Source organism: Hyperolius riggenbachi, chromosome 9 (genome assembly GCF_040937935.1).
Source record: "Hyperolius riggenbachi isolate aHypRig1 chromosome 9, aHypRig1.pri, whole genome shotgun sequence".
Classification (NCBI taxonomy): domain Eukaryota; kingdom Metazoa; phylum Chordata; class Amphibia; order Anura; family Hyperoliidae; genus Hyperolius; species Hyperolius riggenbachi.
In genome coordinates this window covers 210188857-210212957 of record NC_090654.1, presented here as the reverse complement: position 1 = coordinate 210212957, position 24101 = coordinate 210188857, and the positions used below count along the sequence as shown (strand labels likewise).

The following is a 24101-nucleotide window of genomic DNA, read 5'->3' as shown; positions in this document are numbered from 1 at the left end:
GAATATCTGTGCTATAGACTGTAATCTTGTCAGAGAGGTTTAGGCTGTGCATGCCCCCCTTGCAATTTTAATCACATTAACACAATCAAGCAGCCTTAACCACAGAGCCTAAAACTAACTCAACATAGCTCCCTCTGGTTATGTGATGAAAAAAATGAAAAACAAAATGTTAAGTTGAGGAAGCCTAGTTTCACACAAAAACGTAAAATGTAGATACTTGGATTACTAAGTTATTATAGGATATTTTTAGATCCATCCCATGCAGGCTTTATGTTAAATGAAAACCCCTATTTAACTTGCATTCAGGCCATTTAAGCCTCATATTGCACTGTGGTTTGCTAAATTTTACCGTACATTGCTCAGTCAAATACTTGAGTGGGTGGCCTCATTAATAGTGTTGAATAAGCTAAAAATGTATTATTATTGGTGACAGAACATTATTTATTTATTACAGAATGATGTGTGCAGAAGATCAGTGTGTCAGGTATAGTCAGAAATTGTTACAAATATCATTTAAAGAAGAACTCCCATAGGCACTATTTCTGTATGATCTAGTTCCATAACTTAATCCCACTGTACCAAGCCACAATCTATAAAACAGGTTTTATGGATTATGGTTTTTCAATATTGTCTCAAATGTTGAAGTCAGGTACAGCCAGACAAATAAACAATTAAGGAAGAGCAAGAAGCTAAACTGTACCTGTATGTGTGCAAGCAGGAGGCCGGGGCAGAGTAATGTACCTGTCCCGCTGCTTCTACCACTGCACACTGCTTTCCATCTACCCGATACTTCTCCTTTCACAGAGGACGTTCAGGCTGTGAAGGAGGAAGTGTCGGATGGATGGCAGGCACACGCAGGTACTGTTTCACTTCTCTCTAAACTGCACCTAAGAAATTCCTAGTAAACATTAAAGCAGCCCATACACTCAGCCGATTTTCTGGCCGACCGATCGATCGCGATCGATCGATCGCAAATCGGTTGGCCAATCGACCGATCGACGGCCGATTTCGATCGATTTCGATGGATTTCCATCGAACTAGCAGGGTGGAAAATTTAGGTCGATCTGATGAGATTGCTTATCAGTTTGCATTGGCCTTAATGGAAATCTGATGGCAAAAAAATGCCATCAGATCGAATTTCAACAGATTTCAAACTGAAATCTATTGGAATTCTATCCTGGTAAAAAATGTTCTAAAAACGCATCAGATAGATCATCAGATGCATTTCTTATCTGTCTGCTGCCAATCTGACGAGTGTATGGGCACCTTAATTCTATAATGCAGCACAGCCCTAGACCTTTTGTATTATATTTTTTTTGTAAGCATAAGTATTTTTAAAAGTGTGTGTCTTTCCATAAGAAACCTATTATAACTTTGACACTTGTGCATTTGCAGTTTTCAACACTGCCTCCCATTTTCTAAAATGTAGCATACTAATTTTATTTATTTCAGAGAGAAAACAAACGTACTGTAATGTAATTGATAGTGCGCTAAAGCACAAGTGCATACAAAAACATACACACAATATACACAAAACCAAGCAGAGGGACAAAAGTGTACATATTAACTGAAACCTGAAAGCATGGTACAAATAACAACAAAAGTGTACATATTAACTGAAACCTGAAAGCATGGTACAAATAAGATTTCTTACTGACATCTTTCAACAAGTGCAGAGAAAAGAAATGCATGGAATGAATTGAAGGCTGCCATGTTTATTTCCTTTTAACCTCTTCACCTTAAAGGGTTTTTCTGCTCAAAAAAACAGAGCAGTTTTCACCCGTCAGCGCTCCTTCCATTCATTCACCTATAACTTTATTACTACTTATTACAGCGAAACAATCTATATCTTGTTTTTTTGCCACTGTATAGGCTTTCTTTGGGGGATACTTTTTGCTAAAAATGATTTTCTTCTAACTCAGTTTTAATAAGAAGAATAAGAAAAAAAAAATGAAAAAAAAACATTATTTCTCAGTTTTCAGCCATTATATTTTCAAAATGAAACATGCTACCGTAATTAAAACCCACACATTTTATTTTCCCGTTTGTATTGTTTATTGCAACGTTTAAACTTTTTCCCTAGTACAATGTATGGCGCCAATATTTCATTTGGAAATAAAGGTGCATTTTTTAAGTTTTGCATCTATCCCCAATTACAGGCCCATAATTTATAAAGTAATTGTAGTATACAGTTTTTGTATACATATTAAAAAAGTTCAGTCCCTAAGGTAACTATTTATGTATTTTTTTTTAATTTTGTAATTTTCTTTTTATTAAAAAAAAAAAGAAAAAAAAAGAAATGGTAACTTTAGGGGAGTGTGGGAGGTCAGGGGTTAATAATAATAATAAAAAAGGTAACTAGGGATAATAAACTGAAAAAAAAGGGGGGTGTAATATTACAATTTGGCCACAAGATGTCCTCAGTAGTGACTTCAGCTCCGTACGTTTGTACGGAAACGGAAGCACTACGCATACGGAATGAATGAATGGCCGAGCCGTCTGTACAGACGGCTGCAGCCATTCACACGGGGAATTAGATCAATGAATGTCATTTGTTCATTGATCTAGCAGCGGGCGATCGGCGGTAATGAGCAGCGATACCGAGTGCGGGGGGGGGGGGGGGGGGGGCGTGGCGGGAGGGACCGTAGTACCTATGTCCCTGCACAGAGTTATGGCAGTTTGCACTGACGTAGTTACTCGTCCCGGGGGAGGGGAAATGGTTAAACGCTACCAGTTTACAATAATACCAGTTGCCTGACAATCGTGCTGAACTTTCTGGTCAGTGGTGTCCGACTCACACCCCTGAAACAAGCATGCGGCTTATCTTGAGAAAGGAAGACACCAAGAGCCCAATATAGTGTAGTTTGTATTGGAAATATGGAAGTGTAGGCATAAGTACAAGTATATACTCACAAGTCTGGGTTACTGTCCAGGTAACCACTGTATAGGCAGGTGGGAAGTATTAGACCTGTCCCCACTCAGGATTAAGAAGTCGCTCTCTGTAGTTCGGAAAAAAGGGGCCAAATCCCCTCCACCAAGTGGTGGACACAGTAGTGATACAGATGTACAGAGGCACCAGAAGTGTAAAAATTCATAAAAACTTTAAAACATGGGGGGTTGGTTGGTGGACTTACCTCCCCACACAAGATACTGTTGTTATTTCAACAAACAATTTATTTATAAACTCCAGATAAGTGCAACGTTTTCACGGGAATATCCCACTTCATCAGGCAATAAGAAGTAAAGTAAAACATTCTAGCCATTTCACCCTCTATGCCAATCACTACTGTATAAGTCTCTTAATTTTGGACCATTCCCCCTATACAATACTATTATGCTGCAACCACACACACACATATGTATGATACAATTATGTCACACAGAGCGCTCTGATATGCTCTTCATCTCTGTCATGTTTCAGTGTGAAACTTCATTTGTATGTTGCCTGATGAAGCGGGATTGTGCCCGTGAAACGCGTTGCAGTTTTATCTAGGAGTATGTGAATAAATTATCTCAACCTCAAGCGACAGCATAGTGTCTGTTTTGGTGTGGCTGGTCCACCACCGCCACCTGAACGTTTTAAACTTTTTAACATATTTTATCCTTTTGGCGCCTCTGTACTTCCTTATATCAAGTTTTCCACCCCTGGTGGAAGGGTGGTACACCCCCTTTTCTCCTATATACAGAGAGCGACATCTTAGTCCTGAGTGGGGACAGGCCTAATTTCCCCACCTGCCTATACAGCGGTTGCCTAAGTGGTAACCCATGTTTGTAAGTATAATACTTACGTTCCATTATTCCTCCTTGTTCCAATACATACTACACTATAATGGGCTCTCGGGTTTTCTGCTTTATCATCAGGCAATAAGAAGGAGTACAAAAAACAACTCATGCAGTCTAGTAGTAAGCTTAGTGCCTCTGCATTGCACTTATCTGGAGTTTATAAATAAATTATTTGTTGAAATAACAGTATCTTGTGTCTACCTTTGGGGAGGCAAGTCCACCAACCAACCGCCCATGTTTTAAAGTTTTTATGAATTTTTACACTTCTGGCACCTCTGTACATCTGTATCAATGCGGCTTATCTTGTCAGATTCTTTGATAGAAACATCGAATCTGCTACTTGTTCCAGGTCTATGGCTATAATTATTAGTTAGTGGATCAGCAGGCCAGCCAAGCAATGTGCATTGTTTAAAAGGAAATAAATATGTCAGCCACTATATGTATTCCTACGTTGAGTTCCCTTTGAAGTGAGAGGGATATGGAGGCAGACATATTTATTTATTTTTAAACAATGCAGATTACCTGGTTGTCCTGCTGATCCTTTACCTCCAATACTTTTAGCCACAAACCCTGAACAAGCATGCAGATCAGGTGTTCTAACTGAAGTCTGACTGGATTAGCCACATGCTTGTTTCTGGTTAGTGTGATTCACACAACACTGAAAACAAAAAGATCTGCAAGACTGGTATTGTTTTAAAAGAAATACAGTAAATATGGCAGCCTCCGTATGCCTCTCACTTCAGGTTCCTTTTAAAGGATCTAAATTATTCCCAATATTTAAACCAGTTAATGATCAGATTAAAAAAAAACAAACGATAATTTACAAAAAAATTGTACTTTTAATGGGCAACTTACTATTCGCGCTTCAGTTTTAAAAACACAGACATATCCCAAAGCTAATGCAGTAAGCATTCCCCAGACATAAGAAAATGTATTCTTACTTCATCTCTTTAGTTTAATTTGATAGATCTACACTATTAATAGATTTATACATTCTAATGATCTATCCAGTTTCCAGTCCAGAGAAAAGCACATTCAAAAACAGCAACATTTATATATTGTCTTGAAAACTTCCTGGATTGTCAGTACAGTTCTGGAACCTGGATTTTTTTGCACTTAAGTAAATGGCATTAGAATCCTAACCAAAAGTACCTTCAGACCTGAAATAACCATCTTATTTGTCCATTTATGGCTGAATGAGGCAAGAGTCTCATGCCTATAAAGGAAATTATCCACTCATGTGCAGGAGTTGAGGGCATTCATTTTTCTTATGTATTGTCCGGCCGCCAGTGAGTTGGGCACAGGGTGAGCCGAATTATGGCTCACCATACAGCCGCTAAAATTCCCGGACTATAGCACTGGTGCCATAGCGGGAGCCCAACTCAGGCTCTATGCGGCATCGGCTTCGATTAATCTTCCATCTCCCGTGGTGGTCACATTGTAAGATAATGCCTCTACATTTGACCACCCACTTTGGTCTGTAGGATTCTTTGGAAACTTGGCTTCTCTAAATGGCAAAACCACTACTTACCATTATTTTGATTGAGGTCATTTTACCTGTAAACTTTTGAAATTTGCTTTGACCACCCCAAAAACCCCATAACACAATGAATTCAAATATTTAAAAAGTCACGCACTGAACAACCTATTTCAAATTTAAAAATAATCACTATTTTTCAAAAAGTCAATAAGCAAAGCCATAAAATCACTGTACAGTTTGCCCATAAAGGTGGATAGGTGGATCTGTTCACAAACCACTTATTCCTACTTTATTCTGTGCAGAATATTTACTGACACTGATGTTACAGAGTACATGTAAAAGAAAAAACAGCCTGCAATGACATAGTCACTACTTGTAATACACATTAGACAATACAGAAGAGGGACTATAGACTAGATGAAGCCACAGGTTTGACATTAGGTGAAACATACTATACTTCAGGTAGTCATGAAACAAGGCACATCAGATAAAACAGTCCTACAACAGCAGCCCCTCTGTGATTTAAAAAAAAAAACACAGAAAAAAAGGGAAAAAAAATAAAAAACAGAAATCATTTTGATGGCATTTTTTTTTTTTTTTTACAAAAGATCTTTTGGTACACAAGGTGAATTTGTACACCTTTGTGAACCCAATGGGGGGGAAACAATTTCAAGTCATACTATAAACAGAGGGACTAATGCTTTAAGACTGCAAGTCAAAGCTCTGAGCTACACAAGCATGTGGAGATTTATATTCTGTGATCTGCTCTGATAGTGAAATCATAAGGTTTTTAGTATAAAACCTGTGAAATACTGAATTAAATCAATGATTTTTGTTATGCCAACTAATGATTAGCATAGGTTAGCATAGGGTCTAAGCTGAAATGGGTCTGCATGAAGAGCTGTTTGAATGATAACTGCAATGACAAATGACTTCCAAGAGATATATTAAAAAAACAGGATAAGGAAGTGCAGATGGGGCCAAATGCAAAATCCGCCAAGCATATTTTAAAGGGAGAACTGAAGGGACCATAGCAGGTTTATATATGAAATATGAACTGATGTGATAAACCTGTTTTTAAAGTGACCCTGAGACGGGGCCACAGCAATAAAATATACATACCTGGAGCTTCCTCCAGCCCCCTCCGGCCTGATGACTCAAACGCCATCCTCTTCCGACTCCCCCGTTCTTCCACAATTGGCCCCGGAAAGCCCTCTGGACCGATGCGAATTGTGCATGCGCGCCTGGCCATGTGCACACTCCCGCTGCGTTCATGTTGTTTGGAGCATTCTATGCAGGCACAGAACACTCCCGGCAATGGGAGCGAGACGAGAGAGAGAACACCTGGCCGGACTGCGCATGCGCCGACCGGCCCCGACTGGAGGATTTTTCAGGACTAGTTGCGGGCGAAGGCGACTGAGGACGACGAGGGAGCGATCAGGCCGAAGACGGCTGGAGGGGAAGCCCCTGGTATGTATACATTTTTATGGGGCCCCATCTCAGGTACACTTTAAGTATTTTACGTAGAAACAAAAAGCAATCTAGACATTCCGGTAAATCAGTGCTATATTAAACTTTCCTAAGACAGGTACAAATTGAGGTAGCAGGAAACTTGTGCACCCGTGGCTAATGGGTGGTTTGGGTGCCCCATAGGTGCTAATGCAAATATCCTTAATATGGCACCCAAAGCAGATGGACGCTCGATAAATATAGTGTTCAACATTGGAACATTAAAGTTTTGAAATATGTTATCGCTTTGAAACTTGCAAAGTTATAGTTTTTGTAATATTATTCCATTTGTATGTACAAATTTTACATTATGTAATATTTTATTATTTATATGTATACCTTGTAAGTTTGTAAGGGTGTTTGTGCAGGGGGGGGGGACGGTTAGTGTAAGGCGGGGAGGGGGGGTGTTTAGGGTTAGGCATCATCAAGGGAGGGATGTTAGGGTTAGACACCACCAGGGGGGGGGGGGGGGGGGTTAGGGTTAGGCATCAGGAGTGGTGGGATCTGTGTGGGAGTAGAGTTAGGATAAGCTGTAGTAGAATATTGGTAAGATTTTCTACTACTTTAATATAGGTATTAACAATTTTCATTCACCAATATTATTACTATAATATACAGTAGGCCATCTACACTTTAAAAATGAAGAATATCTGTTGATATTAACAATAGTTTTATTAACAAAATGGATATTAATATTTTTTTATTAACAAAGCCCCACTCCCTTTTTTCATGCACGTCAAATTGATATTGTAACAGGTAAAACACCTCAACTTATGGAACTTGTCTTAATATACACTTCTGATAAGGCAATGCCTGCTCTATCCTACATTATTATGGATCCGAAAACATCTCTGAAGTGTTTCTAAGGCATACATTTCTTGTGTGACTTCAAGGATGACTGGTCTTGTGTACCACTGCTTCAAGCTTGGCTACCTATGTTAGGTTACACACAGCAAACCTGTCACTGACAAATATGTCACGCATGGTTACTTGTTAGTTTCCCCTTACCATGTGTAAAATATAACCCTGTCTAACCAGGCTTGAGGAAAAGGAATGCTCATTATGCTTTTAAGAACCACCTTCAGGAATGGTTATCAGGCAGTGCACCTGTGTTGATAGTCTGATTACAGCTACCTATGTGTGGGGTTTATAATAGCTTGCTGGGCATCAAAGCTTTGCTTACAATTGTGCCTTTAACAGGTTTCTGCAAAGGTGATCTATGAAACGCACTTAATAGGGCAACACATTAACTATACCCAATGAAATGACAAATACTACGCAAAAGAAACATCAGTGGCGTCACAAGGTTATGCTGTTATGAATGGTCTGAACTTTGTACTGTGTACATATAACAAAAATCTGCATAGAATGTCAAAGTAATAAATATGTAATAAAAATAATAGTATAATAGTAATAAAAACAATGCATGCCCATACATAAATGTATGCCAAGGCATTTTCTTCAAATCAAACATATACAATGAATCAGCCTCTCAGCAGACCAAAAGTGAGTGTTATTTGGTCTATGTGGGTAATACCTTTTTCTCAGAAGGTTTTCAAATACTGAAAACATATCTTAGGCCAAGATCACACCAGAGCTTCTCAGGCCTATAATGTGAAGTTTGTGGTCAAGTCCATTCAGCAGGCACAGAAAGCAGATCTATATTAATACCCCAGGTCAGTTTTAACCATCAATACTATTGTGGTAAGAGCTTGGTGTGCTTTGAGTTATTATTAAAAAAAAAAACATTTAAAGTGAACCCAAGGTGAAAATAAACTGATGAGATAAAGAGGTATATTCATCCTAGTACTCCTAAAATGACTATTTAAATATTGAATGGTTTTATTTTACATTTAAACGTTTGCAAAGCAGATTTCATGTTCTATTGTCTCTGCTCTATTAAGTGTCTCAGAGTTAAAATATATGAACTACTGAATTTCTTCTATCTCTCCCCTGCCCTCAGAAGTTGTATTCTGCCAGGAAAACTTTTATGGTTGTAATTTGCTTATCAGTGAGGATTACTATATTCCTGACAAGAACAAGAAAGAAGCTGTCACTTGCATGCCTGAATATTAATTCTTTTAGGCAGCAAATAAAAAAATAAAAATAGCCTGGTTATTCACGTTTTATACTGTATATACACATCAGTGTTCTCCCCAGGCTCTTTTAGCCGGGTGCTGCACCCGGCTAATTTTGGTGAGAACCCAGCTATCATTGGCTTGCCTCCTCCTATGGGGTGAGCAGAGACGCACTGGCTCTGTATTCTCCCGTGTCACCCACCCGGTTACTTTTTCATGCCACCCAGCTGGAAAAAAATCTGGGAGAAGACTGCACATGTTTATCTCATCATGCCACATGTTGCCTCGAGTACACTTTAAATCAAGTAATATTATTTACTTCCTTTTCTCCACCCCCTGCCACAATCTGGCTACCTACAGTAGTGGAGGGCTTTCTGATTAAAAGGGGGCTTTGGCTGAAGTTGGGCTCTCTGCCTATATGGGGGGACTCTCAGGCTAAACAAAGTATCCCGTCTACCTAAAGGGGGGGCTCTAGCTAAACAGGTGGTGCTCTCTGACTATATGGGAGGCTTTCTGGCTATTTAAATAGGGAGGCTCTCTGGCTAAATGGGTGCCTCTGACTACATAGGGGGGCTTTCTCTCCCTACCTAAATAAGGGGGGGGGCTCTGGCTAAGGGGGGCTCTTTAGCTACTTAAATGGGGGTAGGCTCTCTGGCTATCTAAATGGTGGGCTCCCTGGTTAAACAGGAGCTCTCTCTCTATACTGGGGGCTCTTTGACTATATGTGAGGTTCTCTTGCTACTTAAATGGAGAGCTCTGACTATACTGGGGGCTCTATGACTAAATGGGGGGGGGGCTCTATGGCTATCTACATGGTGGGTGAGGGGGGGCCTTGGCTACCTATACTGGGGGAATCTTATACTGGGGGACTACATATAGCTACCTATACAGGGTGGGGGGGGCTACCTCTGGTTAACTAATACTTAGGGCCACCTCTGGCTAACTGTATTGAAGGCTAAATGATACTGGAAAGAACCTCTGGCTGGCGCATCACTATAGCATGCCCAGTCTACACGGGGAAGGTGCAATTAATACACCCTCACCTGAGAGCTCTATAGCATAGAAACTGCCCTGGGTCATGCCCTACGACTGATTCTCTTTTACACCAGTTTTGCATAAATGTTCCCCATTGCAGTAATTTTTAAAATCTTTCCCAAACACTATTCCGAAGTTATGCTGCTCATAACTTTTGAAGAACAATAAATTGAATAGGTATATATTGCAACTGTGATTTTACTTCACAGTGCAATGGTGCTTCGTGGAATTCTTCTTTAAAGTGTACCTGAGGTGAACCTCTGGTATTAAAAGACATACTTACTTAAGAAGAGAGAAGGCTTTGGATCCTATAGAGGCTTCCCAAGCCATTCTCCGAGCCCCTGTCACAGAGTGCCGACCTCTCAAAGATTACAGATAAGGGCTTATCCACAGGAACATCTGGACCACGCACTCCCCTTCAGGCTCAAGCGCGCCCGTACTGCTCCTGTCGGGTATGGCAACACTTGCATGAAAGCTGAAGCTGTTTAGCTCTATTCTACTGAGCAGGTGTGCCTGTGTTTACATGGGTGCAGCACACCCGCTCTCGTGCCAGAAGAGTAACACGGCCCAGAGTTAGAGAGCAAGAGTGGAGAAGACCCAGGAAGACGCGATAGGATGCACCTTCTCAGGTGAGTGTTTCTGAACCCAAGCTTCAACTCGGATTATCTTTAAGCCTTTCAAGTCCCCATTGCCTACCACACCGAGACGATGAAGGGGAAATGAATATTATTTTACGCTTTTATGTGGCTTCTACCTTAGTCAATATCATGAGTGACATGCATTTGCATGAAACAATGTCAGTAATGCTGGTGAAATGGTGAAGGCCCCCTCCAGTTATAACAAAAACTTTACTATTTACTGAGAATGCCAAAGCTTTCCTTTGCTAGTGGCTCAGTCAACTGGCTGAACAACTCTCAGTCTATTTCAAGGCTCAAGTGTACTCATTGTAGTCAAAAGGATATTCTGAATCTGATCATCTGATAGTCATCAAGAAGCTACAATGAAATGAAGAACTCTGGTCCGTACACCAAAATGAATCAGTCATGTTTACATGGCATGATATGTGATTGTCCTTAGTGACGCCACTGCTAACACTGATGGAACATATGAATGTATGGAGCCAGGCTAGCTAATACATAGACAGGTCATGCATGCTGTACCTTCACTTGTATGGGCTGTGTGAAAGAAAAATGCAGGAGACAAGTAAGTAAAACAGATGGAAAATGAAGTACATATTCCTTAATTATCTGTGAAATGATTAGTATATTTACAGGTAAATTTAAAATGCGATTTAGCATAGGTATATTGGATCGGATTGGGAACCTGGACATTAATCCAGAATATAGTACATATTATTTTGTTTTATCTGATTATTACGTTTCATCGACAGCTGTCAAGGAAAAACATTTTAGCATACCGGTACCTATCAAACTGTGGATATTTTTAAAACACAAAACAAATAAAAAAGGTAACTAGAATGCTGAGCCATGGATTTGTACATGAAGTAATCAGGGTTTTATTTCTATTTATTAATTCCTCATGTATTTGGATATATATGGTAGAAGTCTATAATAATCTGGAGCTATCAGAATCTGACAATAGCCAGATCACTAGATATCCCCCGCACTGCTGACACATGGTGCAAACAGCAAGGAATCTGTTGCAAAAAGTGATGAACAAAAATGTTCCTAATGCTACGTACACACTATGCAATTTTCTGGCAGATTTACTTGCCAGATTGATTATTTCCAACATGTCCGATCTCAATCTCGATCAATTTTTCAATTTTACCATCTTTTTTTATCTTTTTTTAGATTTCCATAGAACTGAATAAAAATCTATCGAAAATAACAATTAAAAAAAACGATTAAAAAACAATCCGATAATCAGAAAAACAATCGAAATTCAGATCGGACATGTTGGAAATAATCGATCTGGCAGGTAAATCTGCCAGAAAATTGTATGGTGTGTACCTAGCATAACATGCAATTTTCCAGTCACAGCATCTAATGGTTAATTAACCAGATTACCAGTAATTAATTAGCAGCTGCTGGTTTGATGAGATCAATTTCTTTCTCTTCTGGGGTCCCTGGAAATGTGAATTTTTGGAGGATTTTTGCTCGTTACCACTTAAGAAGAAAGCAACTTAATTCCCTAGAATGAATATCCTAGCTATGAGCTTCCACCAGAGTCTAATCACTTGTGTGTCGCTTTGCAACACTGTGCAAGGATAATTCCCCGATCATTTAATCTCACTGCCTAGTTTCATGACCCAGTGCCAATGTATACATTGCCATCTCTCCAAAGCTTTATTGTATCCTCCAAATATTCACAAAACTTTCTACAATCTATTCGTTTTAGCTAACGTTGCTAGCGTATTGTAATTACTGTACTGTTGTGTTCTAAATTATTAGAATTTCTCTATGTATTTCTCTATCTCTCTATATACAATAGTACATTGTTACTTTTATTATACAGTATAATATAGCTAGAGTACAGTAGTGACTTTTGTTCAGAGTAAAAGACTGAGACTACTTTATGCTCATAGAAGATAAACAATTTTGTCATGTAAGTATTCATTAAATCAAAGGGCTGATCCACTGAGACTTACTTTGGACATCTTACTCTTATTGTTTCCTGTCAGGAATGCCAAATTATTGATCTCATTCTGAATCACAAAGTTCTGTTCTTCTCGCTTAAAATTCTAAACAAACAAGAAAGAGAAGTTGAAATTATATATGGGTAACAATGATTCATTTTAACCATTATTATATTATATTATAGCACAGGTAACACAGATTAACACATGAGATAGGAAATGGAGATTCATTCTCAATCTGAATTTGTCGATAAGTCAAAAGACTGTACCATCTCTGTCCCTGTACCTCTTTCTGTGCCCCCTTTGTGCCTCTGTGTCACCTATGTTTCCCTGTGCCTTCAGTGTCCCCCTCTGCGCCACCTCTGTCCCCCTGTGCCCTCAGTGTACCACAGCAAAATGTAATTTTACCAGTTTAAAAAACATCTTTCCCTTGAATTTTTATAAATTGATTTTCTCAAAATCTGTTCCCACAAAATTAAACGTGACATTTTCAGCCATTCGTATCAGCGTGTGGTTCGTAAGTTGAGGATAACCTGTATTAACATATATTATGATGAAATATATGATCATACTGACAGTACATCCCCTTGTTTAGTGAAGACATTTTATTCAGCTTCCACTGTTCTTAAAACTTTTTTTTTTTACTCTACAGTAGCACAACAGATTTGTTAGCAATAATGACCATCTCCCCCCCCCCCCCCCCCCAACAAAAAAAGTAATTTAATTTTGTGAAGAGGAAAGTGGTAGGAATCTCTCAAGTTTCACAGCTTTGTCCCCTTGTGGAAGGATTTCCATTGCTTTCAATTCTGGCAGGAAGTAGCTAAATCTCTCAAAGCAGGACAAAGGTAGTGTGATTGTGAGGAAGATTTGGGCCATCCATCATTTTTAATACGGTCACTCATTTCCTCATTGCTGAACACCAGGGATCATATTAAACCATGGAGAGTAAGACATAGAAGGTTCCCTTTAATTAGCAGATCCCAGTAAGTGATAGCCATCTTATTTCCTGTGGCGCAATGCCTAACATGAGGATTACCAAACTGGAAATTATTAGTTGATCTTGCGAACAAAAAGTGGTCTGAAAGTACCAAATATCCACTCTTAAAGAGGAACTGTCGTGAAAATCTTAAAATTTAAATCACAAACAAATAAGAAGTACATTTCTTCCTGAGTAAAATGGTCCATAAATTACTTTTTTCCTATGTTGCTGTCACTTACAGTAGGTAGTAAAAATCTGACATTACCAACAGATTTTGGACTAGCCCATCTTCTCATAGGGGGGTCCTCAGTATTTTCTTTATTTTTAAAAGCATTTAGTGAATGGCAGTTGCTCCGTCCAACTGGCAAAATAGTGTGCAGTGAGCAGGGAGGCTGGCCAGCATCTTTGTATAAAGATTTTTCAGGGAATGTCTTTATAAAGAATAAAGGCCCTGCTGAGAATCCCCTATGGAAAGATGGACTAGTCCAAAATCTGTTGGTAATGTCAGATTTCTACTACCTCCTGTAAGTGACAGCAACATAGGAGAAAAATAATTTATGGCTCATTTTACTCTGGAAGAAATGTACTTCTTATTTGTATGTGCCTTAAAGAGGAACGCCAGTGAAAATAATGTAATAATGTAAGTCATTTTTACAATAATTATGTATAAATGATTTAGTCAGTGTTTGCCCATTGTAAAATATTTTAAATCCCTGATTTATATTCTGACATTTATTACATGGTGACATTTTTACTTCTGGCAAGTGATGTAGCTGCTGCTTGCTGTTTTGGCAGTTGGAAACAGCTGTAACCAGCTATTTCCCACAATGCAACAGGATTTACAGACAGGAAACTGTCAAGAGTACGTACTCAGAATTTCTTTGTGGGAGGAGTTTCACCACAATATCAGCCATACAGCACCCCCTGGTGGTCTGTTTGTGAAAAGGAATATATTTCTCATGTAAAAGGGGGTATCAGCTACTGATTGTGATAAAGTTCAATTCTTGGTCGGAGTTTCTCTTTAAATTTTAAGATTTTCATGACAGTTCCTCTTTAAATGGTCAGCATAGTTAAACCTTATCAGTCGGGCATGGCTATTTAGTAGGCTTTATTATTTTGTAGGCTATTTAGTTGTTCTTGCCTTTTGAAAGCAGATAATCTAATGGTAATTGAATTAGCCCATCTTACTTATTAACTCAAGACTTATGTCTCCCTATCAACTTTCTTAACTCGTGATAAATCTTTTCTTATCTGTCTTCTTAAAGAGGAACTTCAGTGTAAACAAACATACTATCATTAAGTTACATTAGTTATGTTAATTGAAATAGATAGGTAATATAATCTCTTACCCACCCTGTTTTAAAAGAACAGGCAAATGTTTGATTCCCTGAGGGCAGCCATCTTTTTGGTTGAAAGGAGGTGACAGGAAGCATGAGACACAGTTCCAACTGTCATGTGTGCTGATCCCCCCTCCCAGTTGCTTGGCAACGTGAACAACAACATAGGAAATCCCATCATGCTTTGAACAGCATCAGGGAAAAAAGCCCGGGCAGTTTTCTTTAATGGGTGGAGCTTAGCTAAAAATTATGCTTTGGTAAGAAAAACAAAGTTCTGATGCTGTGAAACTGTTAAAGAAACACCAAGCCTTTTCAGTGCTGCTGAGTAGATTTTTAGTCCGGAGGTTCACTTTAAGGTACCCATGAACCGAGGGTTTTTTTTTTTTGTGGATTTAATTATGTTTTACTCCTTGTTCACACTAGGGGCATTGCTGTACACTTTTCAAAGCGCATTGGGCTGTGCGCTTTGCTAGATACAGCCTTTTCCATCGTTTCTAATGTACCATGTTCACATCAATGCACTTTGTTACTATTCGTTTGAGAAACATGGTGTTGCATACATTTCTGTACATTACGCTGTGAAGCGCACAGCATTGCAAGTGAGCTTTTTAAGCACATAGAAGCACATAGCAATGCACTTTGGAGATATGTTCTTTACCCCTAATTAAATAAACAAAAACATTTCAAATAAAAGCAAATATTTGTTAACTGCTACATCAAATAGGCAAAAATATCCATGCTGCTGCGTTCAAACTCATTTGAACGCATGAAAAATACATTGGTTTGCTTAAAAAAGCACATTGCAACTCACTGAAACGTGTTAGGAAAAGCGCATCAATGCATGCGTTTTCATCATGCGCTTAAATACGTTTCTGAGCGCACCCAATGTGAACGAGGCCTTATCAGCAGTGCTGTGACATAACCATCCTCACCCTCCAGCGCCTGTTGTGGTCTCCACATTACTCAGCTGTAATATTTGACTGAGCAGAACATCTATTATGGACAGGGAGGAAGTGACAGTTCCCCTCCTCTCAGCCCCTTCTTAGCAACAACCCTTTAACTGCCTGCTTATCGTTCCCGATACTGCACACAGTGCGCAGGAGAACTGTGACTTGTGTGCACTGGAGAGACTAAATATAAGAGAACGGGATAACACTGAAATATTTCTTACATGAGATTTACACCAAAGAATGAAAACTTCAGCCACCATTCTGAAAAGTTCATCAGCATCTATATCAGGTCTTTTAAGCCAGTTGGACCTAAGATGTAAGAGAAGAGAAAAAAAAGTATTCTCCCAATTATTAGAGTTGGTTATAATATATACTGGATTGCTAAGTACCTAGGCCTCTTCTATACCTGTTGTTATCCACGTATCGGATGAGCATAGGATAGAAAGCATACAGATCTCTACATAAAACAGCAAACTCATCCAGAATGAGAAGCTCTGCCTCCTGAGTGTCTGACTTGCTGTCTGCTTTCAGCTGCTCCTCTTCCAGCACAATCTTTATTGCTTTCTTCTTCAGTTTCTCCAGAGTAGGGATAAAATGGCTCTTCAGGAGGTCTGGCTGAGCCTTGCTGATAATTGGCTGAGCATAGACTGCAAACAAACATCAAAAGCCAGGTTAATGGAATGAAACAAAAGTAAGAGCCTGCAGTGGAGTTGTCAGCGATGCATGAATATATATGAAATACAAGATGCTATAATATCATGTTCTGCCAAGTAAGCATGTTACACCCAATTGTCTCAACCACTACAATGATGTACTTCCTGCATGTTTAATGTGCATTGAGTTACTGAGAAATGTACATCTCCATTTACTAAAAGCATTATGTGGCTTTAATGACAAATTACTATTAAAAAAATATTCAGTGGAGTAAAGGAAACACTGTGCCAGTACAAGGAAGATTTTACATAAAGGGAAGATCCAGGGTTAAAAAAAAAGATCTGCTTACCTGGGGCTTCCTCCAGCCCCTGGCAGATGTCCTGTGCCCTCACCGCAGCTCTGCTCCCAGCCGGTGGCCTGAGGTCCCCTCCGTTGCAGATGCCGTCCAGCATCTTCTAGGCATGCGCAAGCGCGCAGCTGCGCCGTTTGTGACCGCACTCATGTAGCCAGAATTACTGCGCCTGCACAGAACACACCAGACCACGTGAGCAGAACGCACGCAGACGCAGAAGATGCCGACCCCCACGGAGGGGATCCCGTGCCACTGGCTGCGGCGGGGGCACAGGACAGCTGCCAGGGGCTGGAGGAAGCCCCAGGTAAATCGATCTTCATTTTTTAATTATCGGACGTTCCCTTTAAAGGACAACTATTGATAACCACTTTTTGTTTAGATTCGGGGACACACATTACCGCTAGTACTAGAAACACTTTGGTTATTCATACAGCTCTCTCTCTCTCTCCTGCAAAATAATCCCGACATTTGCAGATAAAGAAACTGATGGACCAGATGGGCTGAACCATTTCCTACACTAAAGGGTTGCTATCAACTGCTCAGTGTATACTTTAGTAATCAACTTGCTGAAAGGAACCTTTACAGGTGGTGGTAAGGGGTAAAAGTTGAGTAATGTATGTTTATGGTCTTCACTCCTCACATACCTCACAAAGGCACTCCTCTTTATCAGTGTGTCTCCTCCTCCCAGCATGGACAGCACCAGCAACCAGAGACTATGAAGTTACAGGAGATGCGTCAGATTAGCCAGATGTGCTGTACATAACAAGCAACCAGTCAGGAGTGGTGTATTTATATCTTCCTGACTGCTAATTATATTACAGCACAACTAGCTACTGTATCTGTTACATCTCCTCTGATTAGCTTGTCTCCCTCCCCTTCAGAGTCTCCTGCATGCTGTGAGGGGAAGACAGTGAAAGAGATTTGTGAGCTTGTCAGGACTATACATTTCACTTTGCTCTAAATCTTTATCCCTTTGCCACAACAATAAAAATCTTTGAAATATGGTGATTATTAGGAAATACATTTCGGGAGCTGATAGTAGCCCCACTGTGCAGGAAATATTTCATCCATGCTGATAATAGCCTTGTGAATTGTGTGAGGAGCGACGGAGTAATAAAGTGTTTTCTAGCACTAGTGGTAACGTATGCCCTGATATACAGTATTAAATAGGCTGTTTATCAACATCACCACAATCAATAGCATTAGGTATCTTTCCTGCCCTTGCAGATGTGCAACGGAATATGTATGTTATTCAGTATATTGCTGCCATGAGCTAATTTCCTTGCCATCTGGCCACTAGAGGCCACGTTTTAAATACACAAAAGGGAGGCTATTTTGCATTGGCATCCTGTCTACCACTTACTTAACCAGGTCACTAATGATTGAAGGGATCAGGAATGAAACGGTGTCAGCAAGCAGCATGATGGCGTACTAAAACAGAGTGATTTTGGCAGAAGAGATAACTGTTGTCAAACAAGAGAACATTTTTCTGTTATTTTGTATTAGAAGTCTGTCTTTCACTTCCCAATAGTGGCCACTAATGTTGGAGGGTCAGGAATGGGCCCATGTTAACAAGCTACCAGATGTCATGCTTGCACTCAGCTGTTGTGGTGGAACAGATAACCACTCCTGCTAACTGATGTAATACTGCTCCTCTAACTAACCCACATACATAACAATAGACCCTACAAGGGATGCAGCCACAAGAGTGCCCAGAAGGCATAGGGGGCCCCGTGGGGGGAGAAGTTTATTTTCCTTGTCTTGAGAGACTGACAACTAAGGGCATGGAGAAAAAAAACTTTCTGGTCTCTGCACAAATGTTCTAATGACTGCATTTGCTGCGCCACTGAAAAGCTTACTTAGGATGAAATATAAATATTCAGTCAGGTTTGTCTACATTTGGAAGTTAAAGGATACTGCAGCTGAAAGGCTGCGGAGAGATAAAACCTGCAATGTGTAGGGAAAGAAAAGGACATACTCACCACTCCCCTCGCTCCCTGCCGTCGGGTCCCGCTCATCAGCCACAGCTCCCGGTACTGGCCGACTCTCCTGGCCCCTGACCCGGACATACTGCGCCTGTAATCTTCGCTTCTGGCGTCGCATCATGACGCCAGAAGTACGGACACTCCCCCGCCTCCTGCGTGTGCGCTCCAGCGGCTCCACAAGCTAGCTTTATTGTGGAACAGGCACAAGTTGAGACACTAGAATATCTGCAGGCATCCTGCAGCTCACAGCACTGTCCCTTTCTTCCCCTGCTACACTTAACTTTGTATGTAGCAGCAGCATGTGTACAGTCAGAGCATGTGTACAGAGCATGGAGTAGCTCTGGGGAACTGAACAGAGTCAGGTATGAGCACAGCCCTGTGCCTTGATGTGTGACTGCTTCACTTTCCCCTTCATTACCAATTCCGGCTGTCCTCATTATTATCTATATCCAAACTGTTCCTGATCGATCCCGTTGTTGGTCATTCGGATGGGAAATTGCATTATGTGTACTGATGTCCTACCATACTATTATACTGTAATGTGTGTGACTGAGGGAGACCTTTCAGGAATCCCCCTCATAAAAATCCTGGGTTTGCCCCTGGAAGAGAAGTCACCTTTCCTCTCCTTTCTCAACTTCCATACTACTTATTGCTATGCTTGAGCACACTGTGTAAGCTGACCAAAAAAAGTGCAAGGTGTGTGAACCACTGGTGCGCAGCTCATCACTGAGGTCCAACTCTAGTGCCAACCTGCTCCAACGTTCTAAATTATTTCCCTACATATGAATGGCCTTTTAAAAAAATCTCAGAGGTTGCCATAAAGAATTGATTATAACAGGTTTAAGTATCACTGGGACCTACTAAAGTACCTCCTGGCATATGCGTACCATGTGGTCAGAACCAAGAGGCTATACTTTGTGGTACAGACATTTTAGATTGCTTTTCTCTACAGAATTGTTATAATTTAGCCACATGACGTTTTCCGCTATGAACTGCCCTGCTGAAACAGATCAGTGGGGTTCAAGTCATTACTCTGACTAAGCCACCCCAAAACTTCACATTTTGCCTTTAGCTTTTGAGTTTTTGGCAGCATAACTCAAAGCCTATAGGTGTTAGGCCGTGGACTGATGCCTGGAAATTTTATTTAGTACTTTGTGTCAGAGAGCTGTATTTATGCTCCTGACAATTACTGCAAGTCACCCAGGCCCTGAAGCTGCAAAGCTTAACCATATCATCACACTACAAAGGCTAGCGCTTGCATATGGGCAAACTAAGTTATTGCTCAGGGCCCCAAAGTAATGGGGTATAACAATGGGGGTGTGGCATACACTCTCTGATTGTGACACCTGGTGTGGCAGAGTGCACAGTAGAGCACCATCTCACCTCATCTGTACGTTCTTCCCTTGCAACTTTCCTCTGTCCTCGGTGTACATTTTGTTTCTTCTAATGGTAAAATCGGGAATGAGGTCAATAATTTCAGCCAACATTTTTTAACAGTGCTGTGCAGACAGTGACAGGTTTGGTTGAGTAAAACATCTGTCCATCAAGTTCAACCAGGAAAAATAAACTGGTAAAAGGTGCCCTTTTAGCTGTGTTAATTGGTTCCTGCATCGCATTCACATACGTCAACTTATTAATTTTGGTACAACAGAAAAAAGCTTGTGCCTGTTAATACATTTCTCAAAGATTTACTTTGTCACTGGTCTGCTGCAGAGCTAATGGCTAAACCACCCAGGAAATTGTAAAGGCTCAATAAGGGTTGCTTTATAATAAATAAAAAAAACTACCTCAAAAGTCATATTCCTAACATAACTTCCATAACTTCTTACAGCTCTGAGAAGACCATGGCAGATATAACAAGAATGCTGATTGTAGACTGGATATTAACCTCTGGCCTGGCACTGAATAGATTCTTTATACTGATTATATAAAAGCAATGATGGAGGAACATCATGTAATGTTCCTTGTACCTTTTTAAGAAACAATTTAATGAGCGATGAAGCGCAAAAGACATAACAAAGGCAGATCAAACATCTACAGAAAGCGAATGTGATAAATATTGTGTTGTGCAAAAAGAAGAGATCAAGAGCACCCATTTATCATCAGCAGATAAGCCACAGCAACAAGAACAATAATTCTTATATCAAAGAACAGTATCTCAATAAATAACTACAGCCCTACAATTGCTCACAGACTATTCATGTCCCAGCTGCAGCAAAGAACTTGTGCATTTCTTGTTTTCACCCCCAGTAAAATGTAATGATGACCTTTTGAACTTATCAGTTCTCTGCTGTCAGGAATATTTTCACAGCCAAAATAAAGTCTCATGACTTCTAATTATTTATCAGAGAGAAATACTCTGCAATCTGATTTAATCTACTACAGAGCAAGGGTGGTTTGCAATCTGTGATTATTAACCCTCTCTGCAATGGTCTCCTCCTCAGACACGCGCAGGTATAGCTTCCCATCTTGCGAAACTGTGCTCGTTCATCGCTATGTAAAAACATATTTTTATTATTATTATTATTATTATTATTATAGCACCAACATCTTCTGCAGTGCTGTACAGAGTATATTGTCTTGTCACTTAACTGTACCTCAGTGGAGCTCACAATCAAATATCTACCACAGTCATGTCTATGTATGTATTGTGTAGTGTATGTATCAAAATCTAGGGCCAATTAAGGCCCCGTTCACACTTGCGTTTTGGCAAGTAAACGGACCGGATCCTGATCGGATCCTGATCGGATCCTGACCTGATCAGAACCGTACGGTTCTGATCCGGATCCGGTCCGTTTGTATCAGGCATGCATCAGGCTGCCATCCGGATCCGTGGGCAAAAAATAGTTAAATATAAATAAAAAAATGTTCGGGTCAGCAGAAGGTGCACCTGGTGCACATGTACAATCAGGTTCCTCCGTTGTAGGCATCACCTTCACCTCCGATATTCTGCCAAACAGCTCCAGCACGTCTGTCACTGCTGCTCCACTCCAGACATGCTTGGCCCATGTGTCCCCATCCGAAATGGCCGCTTGGATATGCATAGGAAGTGGGGTAGAACGTCAGGTTTTTGTAGGCAGTGTGTTCTGTGCCTTCCGTTTCCCATTGGTTTCTGTGTTCCTGATAGTGCTGTCAGGCTCAGGTCAGGCTCCGGTCAGGATGCGTGGGCCGGAGATCTGGACACAAAAAATAGCGCATGTTGGAAAAGAGTCCGGAGTCCGGATCCGGTCCGGCTCCGTACTGTACGGAACGTACGTATGTGAACGTCCGCATAGCCTTTGCATTGCTATGCGGAACGTACGTTCCGTTTGTACAGTATGCAGTCCGGATCAGATCCGGAAAATCCGGATAGCGAACGCTAATGTGAACCGGGCCTTAGGGGGAAGCCAATTAACTTATCTGTACGTTTTTTTGATGTGGAGGAAACCATAGTGCCTGGAGGAAACCAACGCAGAAATGGAGGGAGCATACAAACTCCATGCCCTGCAAGGTGAGAGTGATAATAACCACTATGCCACCGTGCTGCATACATATAGAAACGTGTGTGTGTATAGGTGCATATACAGATATATATTGTATGTATATATATATATATATATATATATATATATATATATATATATATATATACACACACACACACACTTACAGTATCTCATGATCTCATGATGTCACATACCACTTCTAGAAAAGCTATCTTACTTATTACCTGCTACTGAGCTTTTTCAAAAGTGGTCATTAACTAGGACAAACCAGTTTTATTTTATATCAAAGAAAAGGCAGAATGAGAGGCTATGAATAAAAGTAACTATGGAAAATATGAATTGCCTAGAAATTAAGTTGGCAATGGTAGTCACTCAGCTATACTCAATTACTCTCCAGTAATACATAAAGCACTGAAATGTTGGAAAGATATCCAATCTTATTAAGATAATAATCTTCACTAGACTGCTTTACTCACTCCATTACTAATGGAGCATTTAAATACACATAACTTCCATATATGTAAGTTCATATGGTGAGAAAAATATCAGGGTTGCTGTTAAAAGTTAATATTACCAATTATTTTTAGACATTCTGTTTTTAGGACTTAATGTATTAATAATAATACACATAAGAGATTAGTTAGACAAAGTCTAACTTTCTAAAGAAAACCCTCTATCATCATTAAACAAACACTAAAACTATCAAGGCAAGTTTATCCCCTTCTTTTAAAAATTTTTTTTTCAAATTTCCATCTAAGAAGAGTATATAAAGTATTTCAGGTTTGGACAGAGGACGATTTTCTAAAGAGATGGTATGAAATACTGGCTTCAATGCATAATCTTTCCCAGCAGCATAAAATTAATTTCGTGCAAACAACAGAATTTATCTTCAACATAGTAAACTGTAACAAATATGTAAACGTCCTAAACTAATTAAGTCCTCTTAGACGTGAAAGCAGGCCAGAATTTACATTGCAGGAGACTATAGGCACAAATGTTCTGCCACCCCAGACTTCCCCCTCCTCGAACTCACAAACCCCTACTGAACCCGCACCACAAGTGTACTGGCTGGCCCGGCAGTCACCACTCCCCTACTTCCCCTACCTGGTGAAGGTAACCACAGGTGTCCCTAAGTATTAGGTACTCAGAGGTACCATCAGTATTCATTAATTAGAGATGCTTCCAAGTATAACTAGTGCAAGGTGCCCCCCCCCCCCCCCCATCCCCCCCACTACTGAAGTGTAATCTCATTTGTGGAAGCCGGGTGAATAACCTTTCATTTGTGCTCGGCTCAAGCTCTTCATAGGGAAGGAGGGAGGGAAGCACTCGGGAGACACCTCACCATCATCAGGTGTCCATAGGCACAAGCCTAAATACCTAATAGAAAATCCAGTCCTGCTTGGAAGCAAAAATAAATATTACTACAGGGGCATGTATTCCTCAGAATGGCAGAAAATTGTGAAAAAAGTGAACACAGAAAACCAGGTTCTGATAGATCTGATGGAATCAGGATGGGAAACAGGAAGAAAGGAAATTGTAAATGAAAATGTGTTTAACAAATACATAGAGAAAACTCCAACTTGCCCTGAATCTAGTACTATCAATACCCCTTTATGTTATACAACTGGCCAATCATACACAAATTCTTCTGAAATCACCAATAAGAACAGTTCTCAACTCCATAACCCGCTAACATACTATCAAGACTAGGACATAAGATTTTTCTAGCCACCAAAAACTATTCTTAAACTATGGCTATCCTATGGTGACCAAATAGTAAGCCTACAAATGCTATTAAAGAGAACCAGAGACGAAGCACCCTCAAGTATTTTATTACATTTATCAGTGGGAACATGACAGTAAACACCTACCCTG

General features: G+C 40.1%; 1 protein-coding gene across 12 annotated transcripts in view; it reads right to left on the bottom strand.

The window, feature by feature from the left end:
• The window catches only part of RYR3 (ryanodine receptor 3), a 1134733-nt gene that overhangs the window by 266238 nt on the left and 844394 nt on the right, over positions 1-24101 (bottom strand). For all 12 annotated transcript variants that reach the window (XM_068253938.1, XM_068253930.1, XM_068253931.1 and 9 more), the window contains 3 exons: positions 16157-16397; positions 15972-16059; positions 12497-12589 (listed from right to left, as the gene is read on the bottom strand). In XM_068253938.1, the coding sequence (XP_068110039.1) occupies positions 12497-12589; positions 15972-16059; positions 16157-16397 (422 nt within the window). The remainder of the gene's footprint in view (positions 1-12496; positions 12590-15971; positions 16060-16156; positions 16398-24101) is intronic.